The following is a 13,520-nucleotide window of genomic DNA, read 5'->3' on the forward strand; positions in this document are numbered from 1 at the left end:
TTACAATAATAACAAAGAAAATATCTATCTCTCTCTCTAGAGTGACAATAATAACAAAGAAAAGGTCTCTCTCTCTCTCATGAACATACAATAACATAGAAAGGAAGAACAGCATTAGGATTCCTCACAAACAAATGCTCAAATTCAGCATAAAACTCTCCACTGCTCCCAACTTCCCCAACGCCTTCCTCACACCTTCCTTCAACCTTATCAACCACCTTCCCTGCTATCACCCTACAAACCACCACAGCCCTCTTCACATTCCCCTCCTCCTTCACAACCTCCTCGCAATCCAACATGTCACTACTTGCCCTCAATAGAATCCCATCTCTCTTCTCGTCCTCGGCTTCGGACCCCGATCGGATTATCCGACACACGCCGCACCTGAGATCCTGACAGAGTTCCGACACTTTGGCCGTCTTCCACGAACAACTCATTGTTGTGACATAAAATCTTAAGAGCTCGTTACCATCAACGACGCTTCGTGGGTGCTGCTTATCTAGAATTTGCGCTCTTCTCTTCACCATCTCTCTGTATTCCTCAAATCTTTCCAAGGTCTCAGGCGGGTTCTTCACCTTCAAGACTTTTTCGATTTTCTTGATGCATTCTCCTGGCCTCATCAACGCTGCATGGAAGATCATCTCCACGATATTTCTAGATATGTCTCCAGCGTCGAGCTCTATGTACATGTTATAAAAGAATTTGGTCAGATTATATAACTAAATTCTATGTATAAGTGATTGGGATTATATAATTATAATGCTTCATTGTGGCTCTGTTGAAGTATAAATGATAAAATAATGCCAACTCTAACAACTTCAGCTTTTGGGGTAATTGATTGTTTCACATGCATAACTATACTATATACGGTGAAATTATATGGTGTTCGCATATTGCTACTTGTAATATATGGGGCACGACATAGGTGCCGCCCTTGATATTTGATCCAATGACAGCCTCTGAAAAAATCAGCTGTCATGATATCGAGTGTGGCTCTATATAAAGCAAAGTCCCATTCTACTTCCTAGGTGGGCAATTAAAATAAAAATTATTAAGTTTTACATTCTTTAGATGGACGACCAACAATGTAATCCAAGCCATTGACCTTACAAGCCACCATTTATAGATGATCCAGCCGTTGAGAAAGCCAAACGATCCACAATCAAAGGGATGAAAATTGCACCCAAGTGGAAGCCAACCAAATCAAGGGTACTGATCGTCACACATGTGATCTATGGTTTTGCCATTAACAAAAGAGAGTAGGAATGTTCATCTTACCACACAAGCGTTCCCCGCCGTTGATCTTCTGCGAAAAAATGACTTCTTCGTCCGATTGATCTTCCCTTTCTAGCAACCAATCTCTCGCGGACATCACCTTTCCAATCCCACTTTTCCTCCCCTTCACTTTTTCCGGCAGGTAAACTTCCGGCGTTCTCGCCCTACAGTTCATGACCTTCTTCATTGATAACCAAACTGCATGCATCTCTCTCTCTCTCTCTTTCTCTCTCGTTTGGTTGGTTATCTATAACAAAAAAAGCCATGATTAGTAAAGACTATACACTGACGTCCAGGTGTATAACAATGCATACACAATTTATTCGGTATATATAGTTGATCGAAGGATCTAGTTAGCAGTCTTGAGACATGAGTACATTCTCTCCACAGCCTCTCTGGAATGAGTGATATCTATACACCATAATGTTATATAGTCCTTGAGATGAGTTATTTAATTCATACTTTTCTACACAAAAAAAAAATTGATAAATGAGAAATAGTCATGAGCATATAGACTGTGCAATCCGTGTAGATGGTCCATCAAAGAAAATAGGTATGGTAAGTGGTAACAAGTGGCCGCTATACACGGAAAAATGGTGTATTGTATTTGAGGAAATAATACAATGGATCGGTTTAGTTCTAAGTAAAATGGGTGTAAAACAAATTTTGCACCAAAAATGGGCATGATTTTTGTTTTAAGCTCATTTTACGTGGAAAGAAGCAGTTGAGGGATTGTGATTCCTTCTTCCTTAGTAAAAGGAAGTAGATTTAGATGATTGGACTCTTCGAAGTCCTCTTAACATGTGGATACTCTCGGATACATGTTTGAGCGCAGAAAGAAGCAAAGATATAGCAAAAACTAAGCAGTTACTGAGCACTTTTCTATATTCTATAAAGAAAGCCCGGATCCGAACGAGTACCAATCAATGCTGGCCATAGCTCGGGGAGGGGGTGTACCAAATTATGTTAAGTGCTTTATAGTTTATATAACATTTTCTCTTACTAGTGATTTAATTTACATGTTGCACTTATCACTATAGTAGTTTCAAATGATTACCGTAGCAAGAATAGGATGATCTCCGGCTGATGAATGAATTTCGAGCTCCCTCCGCTGAGCCAATAGATATGAGAACCCTATAGACAATCTATGGAGCTTTATCAAATGTTATGCAGTGAGATAGTGTTGAAATAGCTTTCACGGTGAAAAATGTTCACCGGAGTAGAGGTAGAGAACATGGCGGGGCCTTTGATTCCATGGTAGGAAGAGGTGAAAGACAACAGAAGAATAAATGGGATTTTGTATGTTTGTTGCAGGGCATTTAAGGTAGGTGTTGGATCTCGATAGATGCCAAAGTGTACGAGAAAGGCATAGTTGGAGAGACTAAGACAGGAATAAAAGAAACCTAACGTATGCTTACTTATAATGGAAAAAACAATATTTTCTTTTTTAGGATTCCTTTGTCTTTTAGATAAATTTATTCATGGAAGGAGAGGGACAGCCCTAACCCAACCCAACCCAACCCCAACCTTGGGTTGAGAGGGTCAACCCTAACCAAACCCAAACCTGTCCTTAAATTTTTAAACCCTAACCCAATCTGTTTAACCCAAGTTTTCAGGTTGGTGGGGTTCAGGTTGGCCCGGGGCTCAAGGTGGCAAACGAACAGCTCGTCACGAAAATTCTCAGCCCAACGAGGCCCACGGGGCCATGCCAGCACGCCGCGGGGGGGGGGGGGGGGGGGGGGGGGAGGTTACGACACGGCACTACCCACTCGTGGCGTGCCGTGCCATGTCGGCACGTAACGGTTATTTTTTTTTCAAACAAGTGCGTTATCGGAATTCCGAGAATATGTTTTTTGTCTACTGGAATTTTTCCTGGAATTCCGAAAATATGTTTTTCTTCTATTGGATTATTTTTCGGAATTCCGAAAAAAATCTCGTAGTTCCGAAAAAAATTCCAGGACAAAAAAACATATTCTAGGAATTCCGAGAATGCACTTGTTGGAAAAAATTGGAAAAATTTGCAAGTCATTTATGAAAAATTTGCAAGTCAAATTGCAAGTAATTTAAAAACAAAGATCGATTGTGCCTGAAATATTTATCCAGGAACCCGGGCGGCACCTTAAAATTTTGTTAATATAGAAAATTATTAGAGGAGGACATAGAACCTTGCCTCTAACCCACCAACATACAAGAAAAAAGAAAAAAAAAGAAGTACAAATACATTGTGAAGTACAAGTAGAAATTAATGACTTAAAAATTCGAATATTTATATTTCTTCAGGTGAGTCGGTTGAGTCATCTTCTCTTCTGTCTTGTGCTCTATCATCTGTATCCAACCAGTCCTTGAGGCACACACATACCTCTACTGTTTTTTGTGACATTATACTCTGTGTGTCATCTAAGACCCTGTTACCTGCACTAAAAGCAGACTCCGATGCTACTGTGGACACGAGAGGGGTTAGTAGATCACGTGCCATGGCGGATAGTACTGGATAACTTTTTTCATGTTCTTTCCACCATGTCAAAACATCAAAACTCTCTCATTCATCAGGATTAAGATAGCTTGAATAATCATTTCCCAGATATAATGATAGCTCATCAGAAGATGTACTAGCACTATTTGTAGGTCTTTTTTGATTTATTAGTGACCAAAGTGAGTTATTTCTAGATTGGTAGTTTTGTGAAGAACTCGGTCTTCTATGTCCATGTTCTGTCTCATACAATGCATACATAGAATGTAATAAATTTGTAATATCATCTATACTATTCCCAGATCCAATACCTGCATTTTCATTGCTTGCATCTAAAATGACCTATAAACCTTGTAACTTGATCATTGGGTCTATTATTGTACTTAAAAAATATAGAGGAGGAATTTCTTGAAAATATTTTCTAAATTTATCCTTCATTCTATGTAGTAGACTTCCATTTCGCAATCTCGATCTATTGTTTTTAAAACAAATAGTAATTTTATATATTTGATCCAAAATTAATTGTGAAGTAGGATAGTAAACACCGGAAAGAATCTTAGTTGCACTTAAAAATACTTCTAATAAATCTGCAATAATTTCACAATTGTTCAAATATTCTAGAGATATAGTATGATTGCAAGGTGGGGCATATGTTCTTGGTAAAATGTTGTAATTATAGGTTTGAACTCAAACGATGCTTTTAACGTTTTATAAGTTGAATTCCACCTAGTTTTAATATCTAAGGGGATTTTTTTCTAGTTTTTTACATAAAGCTTTAAATTCTTGTTTTCTATGCCCTGAAGACTGAATAAATTAAAGGCAATTCTTAATAATCTCTATATGTGGTGCAATTTTCGATAAACCATCTTGTACAGTTAAATTTAAAATATGGCATGCACATCTAATATGAAATAGTTGTCCATTTAAAATAGGTTTCAATTGAGATTTTAATAACCCTATTGATGCAGTATTATTACTAGCATTATTGAAGCTAATAGAAAAAAAATTATTTTGAATTTTAAAATCATGAACAGTAGATAATATAGATTTTGATATAAAATGACCATTATGCGGGAATTCTAATTGAGTAAAACTAAGTATTCTTTTTTTCTAACATCCAGTTCGAATTAATATAATGTCCTGTTACACAAATATAGCCTTCATTTTGTTTACTAGTCCAAATATCAGAAGTAAGTGCAATTTTTTCATTAAAATTTTTAAAACTTGAAATCAATTGTTCTTTGCTTTCAATATGTAATTTAAAGGAATCTAATTTTATAGTATTTCTAGTCACCTTTTTAAAAGCAGGATTTAGAGCTTTTTGAATATGTTTTTCAAATCTTTTACTTTCGGCCATAATAAATGGTTGCTCATCTTGTATGATGTATGATGCTAGTTCTCTCCATTCCTATCTTGAAAATAAGAAAAAGTTCCTAATGAAATAGAAGTGAGTCTTAATTAGGTTTGTTTAGGGTCTAAGGGTCTAATGACCCATGCTTTGCACTACAAACAGTGGAATGCCTTGTCAAGTGCCCTGTTCCACCTTTACTCTTACAACTAAATTTTTTTTTACATAATTTACAAATACCTTTTTGTTCTAAAATCCCTTAGAATCCTTCTTTTCTTCAATGGTAAAGAACTTCCATACTAGTGAAATCCTATCTCTGGACGGTTTAGTACTAGGAGCTTGACTCCCACTAGTACTACAAGGTCCTTCGGTAGGTTCATGAGCAATTGGATATTCAGATTCTGGAGTATATGTATCATCATTCCAAGGTTCTACACAAGCCTCCAGTAATTCATCATTTCCCATGATTTCATTTGGTTGAAAATAGTGGTCACTTAAACCGGCCATTTTTAAAAAATTACAAAGATGGGCTATAAGTAAAATTTTAAAAATAAATTCTAAATACCTCAACTTTGCTTGAATCGCCCACGGAGTTGTTAAGCGCCTTCTTGAATACTAATTACCGCAAGTTGTTAAGCACCTCCTTAATCCCTTCTTCTTAATCGCTAATCGAAGTAGGTAACGGAGAGAAGGATTAGAGAGAGTAATAAGAGAGAATGATTAAAGAATTGGATGTAATAAGAGAATTTGATGTGATTAGAGAGAGTAATAAGACTTTTAATATAATAAGTTACCAAAATACCCCAAAAATATAGTTGTTGGGGGGGGGGGCAGGGTTATTTTGGTAAAAACATGTGTAATCCCTAAAGTACCTCCAAATATAGTTGTTGGGGGGGGTTATTTTGGTAAAAATATGTGTAATCCCTAAAGTACCCTCAAATATAGTTGTTTGGGGGTTATTTTAGTAAAAACATGTGTAATATCTAAAGTACCTCCCAAATATAGTTGTTGGGAAGTGATGGGGTATGAAAAACAACAACTAATGAGCTGTCGACATGTGGCCCCGGAAGGGCCCACCACGAAATCGACACCTGCCCAGGGGTAATCCGATAATTACCGGAGAGAAGGTAAACCTAAACCCACAGGAGGGCCGACACCTGTCCTGGGGTAGGTAATCCAACCACCCCAGGCCTCCCTCTATAAAAGGCCTCTTAAGGCTCGAAGTAAGGGGTAATAACTTCTGAACTACCACTCTTAAAAACTCGCTCTGCACTTCTGCTCGTACTGACTTGAGTGTCGAAGGGCCTGTCCAGAGTAACGACTCCGGTTTGGTCTTCTGACCTCGTTTGCTCTTGTGCAGGGCTCAGCTCCTTCACTTCAGCTCCTCGGGTCCTCAAACCCAGCTCTCACGTCACTGCCATATCTGTTACCGATTTTAGGCCTAACAGATTGGCACCATCCGTGGGACCCCGAACTAAAAGCTGTTCGAATCCCCTATACAAAATGGCAGGGCGGAAGAGTGCTTGGGTACCAACTGCACGAACTACCCGGGTCGTAATACCCCGTAGGACCCGGAGCGAGCGAATCGCCTCGCAGGTGGTGGCTCCTTCTGCTACAGCAGAGCAGAGCCCCGCTCATTCGGAACACCTCAATCCCATGCCCACTCCAGATCAAGTTCAACCTCTCTTTCAACAAATGACGGCTCTTGTCGGTCAGTACCTACACTTGATCCAAGCGCCTCCCCAACATCCCCTAGAAGCTCCACGACCCGTACAGGAAAGGTCGAATGCTCACAGGGGAGAGCATTCGCGCCCCAGTAGAGACCAGACCCACCACTCCACAAGGCGAGCCCATCACTCCAGAACCACGCAGGCCCATACAGAACCTCACCACCGTCGGAGGTCGCGGTCCCGCTCCGTGCGAAAGCACCTAGCCCAGGAAGACCGCGCACCGCAGGAAAAATCCCGACCTCATCGAAGGAGTCCGGAAAGTCAGTCCGGCTCTGCGGCGAGCCCATCGGTGGAGAGAAACAAGTCGTTGGACCGAGCAGACCGGAGGGCTGACCCAATGCCGAGAATAGAAGAAATAGATCACCGTATAGAAGAGCTGGCCAAAGATCAGGGCCAGCCCACTACAAAGACGTACTCAAGCAGACCTCCGTTCACAGATAAGGTTATGAACTCGCCGGCGCCCAGAGGGTTCAAAATGCCGACGGTTCCACAATACGACGGAACCACCGACTCTGTGGACCACCTGAAAACGTTCAGGACTATGATGCTCCTCCACGGCGCCTCTGACGGATTCCTCTGCAGAGCATTCCCGACCACACTGACCGGTGCAGCCCGGGACTGGTACTCGAGGATCAAGCCGAACTCCATTAGCAACTTTGAGGACTTTGGGGACGACCTGGTCCGCCATTTCATGAGCAGCCGGAGTCTAAGGAAAACAACAGCATCCTTGATGGCCTTGCGGCAGGAGGATAATGAACCTCTGAAAACATTCGTCAGCCGTTTCAACAGAGAGGCTCTTCAAGTGCCAAACTTGGATCCATCAGCCGCCATGAATGCGCTCCTCACATGCGCCAAATCCAACGATTTCCGCCGACCAGTTGCTCGCCAGAACTCGCACTCACTGGCGGATGTGATGGCAGGGGCCGAGGAATATATAGCCGTGGAGGAGACTCTAGCAGCCTTAGACTCAAACCGGAGGAGAACCTCCGAAGAAAAGAACCCTACCAAGCAGCGTAGGGATGATAAGCCCCCCAGAAGGGAGAGGTCACCCTAGAGGAGGGAAGAAAACTTTACCCCTCTCAACACCTCTCGGAGACACATACTGGCTGGAATCAGAGGGGAAGAATTTGTAAGGTGGCCAACCAGAATGATCTCCAAGGGGAATAAGAGAGACAAGTCGAAATATTGTCGGTTCCACAGGGACCACGGGCACGACATAGACGAGTGCTGGCAGTTCAAGGAAGAAATCGAGCTGCTGATTGGTCGGGGATACTTGAAAAAGTATGTCAAAGATGACGGCCACATAAGAGAGCGTAGGGAGAAGAGTCTCCAGGGCCAGAGCCCCCGACGGTCACAACCGCCCCATGCGCGGAATCAATTTTCCCCGCCATCCAGTCCACAGCCAGAGGCGCGCCGATCCCAGCCCAAGGGGGTCATCAACACAATTATGGATGGGTCAGCAGCCGGGGGCACATCATCTGCTGCTCGAAAAGCTTACGCACGCCGAGTCAACGCCGTGCACACATGCAGCAAAAAGCTGAAGACAGAGAATGATCCTTTTCAGATGCGGATCTCGACAACTTGATACTGCCTCACGACGACGCCCGAGTCCTAACGATGCTCGTCGCGAACTGGGAATTGAAGAAAATACTTGTCGACAACGGGAGTTCGGCCGATATCCTGTACTATCATGCTTTCGAGAAAATGATGATAGGAGACGACCGCTTAAGGCCGGCGAACTCCGATCTGTTTGGTTTCTCAGGGGAGATCGTGAAAGTGGAAGGACAGATTGAACTCCCAGTCCTCCTCGGAGAGCCACCCTGTCAAGTCGCGATGGTCAACTTCCTAGTAGTGAGGGCCACTTCGGTCTATAACGCTATTTTGGGACGACCCGGCCAGAATCTAATCCGCGCCGTCGCTTCAGCATATCACCAGAAGATGAAGTTTATAACGCCAAACGGCGTGGGAGAAGTCAGGGAAGATCAACCACAGTCCAGGGAGTGTTATGCCATGGCACTCAAGGGCAAAAATGCGCGGGAATCGCTGCCGATTGAGCTACTCGATCTGAGAAACGAAGCCCATGGGACTCAGCCCGCCGAAGACCTCATCTCCATCCCTCTGTGCAAAGGCGATAATGAGAAAGTCGTTCAGATCGGCTCCTCTCTAGGCAGTAGCACCCGGCATAGCCTCACCCAGTTTCTTCAAGACAATGCAGACGTTTTTGCATGGGCTCCCGTTGACATGTCCGGCATAGACCTGGAGGTCAGCACGCACAGAGTAGGTGTTGATCCGACCTGCAGGCCGGTGAAATAGAAAAGAAGACGCCCTAGAAAGGCGGCATGCGATAAAGGAAGAAGTGGAGAAGCTCTTGAGAGCTGACTTCATTCGGGAAATTCAATATCCGGACTGGTTGGCAAACATGGCCTTGGTAAAGAAATCCAATGGGAAGTGGAGGACCTGCGTTGATTTCACCGACTTGAACAAAGCTTGTCCCAAGGACAGCTACCCGCTCCTAAAAATTGACCAGCTGATAGATGCCACCGCAGGTCACAAACTGCTGAGCTTCATGGACGTCTTCTCCGGATACAATCAAATCAGAATGTATGAATTGAATATACCAAAGACCTCCTTCATAACAGATCAGGGAACATACTGTTACCGCGTCATGCCCTTCGGCTTAAAGAATGCCGGGGCCACCTATCAAGGGCTCGTCAATAAGCTCTTCCAGAAACAGATCGCCGTAACTGTGGACCCCGATCCGAGAGAGGCGGCGAGGACGTGTGCCCCCACGCGAGTCAGTCTCAGGATCATCCACGTGAATGGAGAGCTCTACCAAGGAACTCTCGAAAGAAGTGCCTCTCACAGCATGAGTGGCGATATAAAAGGTGAGATACCTCTCGATTCAGGGACTAGCCCAGATTCGAGGCGTACCTTAAACAAAGAAGAGTCGCCATCCAAGGAAGTGGGCCAAGGATCCAAGGATCCCATACTATGCTCTGTTGCAACGGATAACCAGAGATTATAAAAAGAGGGTTCGTGCCTGGTTATGAATTCGGAAGGTCTGAAGAGCACCTCATCCGCCCAAGTGCAAGCACCTGGTCTCTTATGCCATTTGTTATTGATTTTGAAGAGTTTTGAGCGAAAGTCATATGAAATGGGAACATATATCTCTGAGAAGACGTCTACCTAATCATGCATGTCTCAGAGATGAAAATTAAACACATACACAAAATAAATGAAAGATGTGTCACCTAAGTAAAACTAGGTTATAAGTGACATGCCTAATGGGTGTCTAAGTTCTGGTGTGCAAACACATGCATGTCACAGCTAAATGTATAGGATCTGTACATGAAAGTAAGAAGACACAGCAAAAACATACAACACAAATCAACTCTATACCTGACTGGACAAAAGGAGTCCTAACTCTAATGCGACCTGACTCGGACCAAGATGGCCGTCCATCCCAGCTGCTCTACGTATCCCGGCCTCGGGAAGAATCGAAGTCAACGTAGTTCGATGCCCTATTCCAAACTACTATGCCTAACCATCTAGAACCGCTATCCTAGACTCGATCCATTAGACTCAACTGATTTTTAAAGCTTTTTTGTATGATTGCTTAAATTCAAGTGAATTGTAATTTTCAGGACTCTCTATATGCCCTAACTAATGTAAGTTGATTAGCCTTAAGCTAATGCAGGTGGGTCCTACATCCTATGTGTAACTAGGCTGTGCAACCTAAGGAAAACCATGGGCTAACTATATGCTTCCTAGTCTAGCCATCGGTTCGACTAAATGTCTAACCGATCGACTTGAGGCCTCCTAACTCTAGGGACACTCACACGACAAGACACACCATATCAATACAAATCAGGACAGACTCCTAACTCTAAAACATCCCAAACAGCTAAGACAAATTCCTAACTCTAGGGGAAGATCTTTTTGAAAAAAAGGTTTTTGAAGAATTTTTGTATTTTTGAAATGTTCGAAATGTTTATTTTTAAAGGTTTGGCTGGACTTGGGATATGAATCCCAAGCTGCACTACGTACCCTGTTGAAAGGGATCAAGCCAACGTAGTTCGGAAACGACTTTCCTAACTACTCCTAAATGACTCAAGATTTTTGAGATTTTTGGTTTTTTTTTAGATGTTTTTTTGTTGTTTTTAAGTGTTTTTTACTCAAGGGGGACAAATCCTATCATCATAAGGGGAGGACAGACTCCTGATATCCTGCAAAGGTTGGACAGCATCCTATGCTTTGCGGGGGAAAAGAACAGAAACACAGCTCTGCAAGGGTTGGACAGCATCCTATACTTTGCAGGAGCGGATAGAAAAAACACATGATGTGATAAGAGGTAGAATAGAATCCTAACCCCTATGATGATAGAATTTGATTCCTGAACAAGAGGATTGACTCTCTAGACTAAGGACGGATTCCTATGCTAGTGGACTATCAAACTAAGATAAAGCTCAACAAGTAATAAGGAAAAAGAGACCTTGTGCATATTTGGCAAAGGTAAAACAACCAGCCGGGCCGGACAGCTACCTAGCCCTAGGGTGCAACAAATGTGCAACCCAATACCCATAAGGGTAAGGGTATGATGCCAAGCCGAGTAGGATGTTCTCCCAAAACCAAAAGACGCACCAAAGAGGAGGTTTAGCAAAAAAATGAGACTAGGTAAGTCTCTTAGACACAGAGGTAGGATAGAGAAAAATGCTAACAAGGAAAAAGAGACCTTGTGCATATTTGGCAAAAGTAAAACACCCAGCCGGGCCGGACAGCTACCTAGCCCTAGGGTGCAACAAATGTGCAACCCAATACCCATAAGGGTCGGGGTATGATGCCAAGCCGAGTAAGGTGTTCTCCCAAAACCAAAAGACGCACAAAGAGGAGGTTTAGCAAGAGAATGAGATTGGGTGAGACTCCTAAACACAAAGATGAACTCCAAGAGAGGTGCTGACGAGACATGGCATGTCTCCTAAGGATGGACTCACTAATGAGACAAAGCTTGTCTCTAAAGGATACAACTTTCTCTGTCTGAGACATAGCCTGTCTCCCTGAGAGGGCTCTAGAGAACTCTTTCATTGCCCTTGCAATGAATGGATTTCTAATTTCTAGGGGATACACACCATAAAGACTTGGACAAGTCTTTTAAGCAAAGAAGGGAGTGCTACTTGGACTGAGCGAGTCCCCTAATGATGGGCTTGGGCTAACGCCTTCATCGCCCTTGCAATGAAAGGGGATTCTAGATAATCGTAAATTCTATTTCTATTCTTATAAAAAAAATCAAGTGCTAAGCAAAGAAGAATTTTCAATAATAAAATATACAATCTATAGCAATCATGAAATGATAAACAACATTAATTAGTCCAGACCAGCCGCTGGATAGCCTAATAAAGTAAAAAACAACATCAAACACTTCTATGCCCAACCACAAGCGCTGCCCCAATATGGGGGTGAAATCAGATGATGCTAAAGTAATCATCTGATTTCACAAATACACATGATAATATTTCTAATCCCGCCTTGAGATCAGACAGTACTCATGTCGATAGTATCGAATAGAGTAGTCATCTGATCTCCTTCTTCCTATTAAACAATTTACTCAAATAGTTTGAGAAAACACACAGTACAAGGCATATATTCACACACAAATGAGACATGGCTTTAAAGTAAAGCTTTGACTTATAAGCTTTAAAGCATGAAGTTCATAATCAATTCCTATAAAGCATAAAGTTCAGAATAAATTCCTGTTTTCCTCATATAATTCTTAACAATTGGATTTAAAATTGAACTAAATTCTATCATCATTAATCAACAGGGAAGTGAAATAAATCATATGGTGACAAAACTTCCAAAATGAGATCAAAATACTACATAAACATATATGTATATACCTTCTTCTCGCTGGATTTAAGATGCTGATGACATTCTTGTTGAATAAAAGGTAATTAAAGCTTGAAATTGCTTATCAAAACAACAAACTATGAGCTACAAACTCCTCTGTCTTCTTTCAGATAGAATATGTTCAAATTCCACTTAAAATCTCTTACTCTAGACTTGAAATTTGCAGATTAGAGCTCAGACAAAAAAAAAAATTTTCAAAAATAATTGCATCTGAGAAGTTCAAACCTCTCTCAATCAACTGATATTTCACAAATTTATAGAGAAAAAAGGTTAATGAAGGTCAGATCCTGAGATTTTCAAAGCATCTAAGATTCAAATCAAGGTTTTAAAGAAATAGATTCTGAAATTGTGAAGAAAGAAAATGATGACAACAAGGAAAATAATCGGAAGCTTTGATTGGTCAACTGGAAATTAATCGGAACTCGACCGAAGACTTACCAGAGAAGAAATAGAAGGGTTAGGGTTTGAAAAATTGGGAATCTCCTCTCTTACAGAGATTTTTCTCTCTCTGCTACTCGAATTTTTTTTTCTTGTTGGATCAAAAAAATAGCTAAATGATGATCACAAAACCAACTAACTTATTCTTGACACCGATGGAATTTGATAAAAAAAAATTGCAACCGGACTCCAAGAAAAATTATCAGAAATGGTGAAGAAAATACAGATCTGAAGTATTCTGAGCAATATAACAGGGTTCATTCATTTTTTTTAAAAAAAAAAAGTAGATCTAAGGCTTGAGGAAGGAGATCATAGATAAACTCATAGTAGACAAGAGAACAATGCAAAAATTGAA

The 13,520-nt window shown here is 41.7% G+C and overlaps 1 protein-coding gene across 1 annotated transcript; it reads right to left on the reverse strand.

The window, feature by feature from the left end:
* LOC143849377 (uncharacterized) lies at positions 1-2,514 on the reverse strand. Its single transcript, XM_077358386.1, has 3 exons — positions 2,333-2,514; positions 1,279-1,522; positions 1-679 (listed from the first exon to the last, which is right to left on the reverse strand). Exons 2-3 carry the CDS (start codon positions 1,481-1,483, stop codon positions 78-80), a joined length of 807 nt encoding a protein of 268 aa, XP_077214501.1. The 5' UTR covers positions 1,484-1,522; positions 2,333-2,514; the 3' UTR covers positions 1-77.
* Between the last annotated feature and the right edge of the window lie 11,006 nt (positions 2,515-13,520).

This window comes from Tasmannia lanceolata, unplaced genomic scaffold (assembly GCF_043159265.1).
Source record: "Tasmannia lanceolata isolate RefF3 unplaced genomic scaffold, GAP_Taslan_0.1 ptg000018l, whole genome shotgun sequence".
Taxonomy (NCBI): domain Eukaryota; kingdom Viridiplantae; phylum Streptophyta; class Magnoliopsida; order Canellales; family Winteraceae; genus Tasmannia; species Tasmannia lanceolata.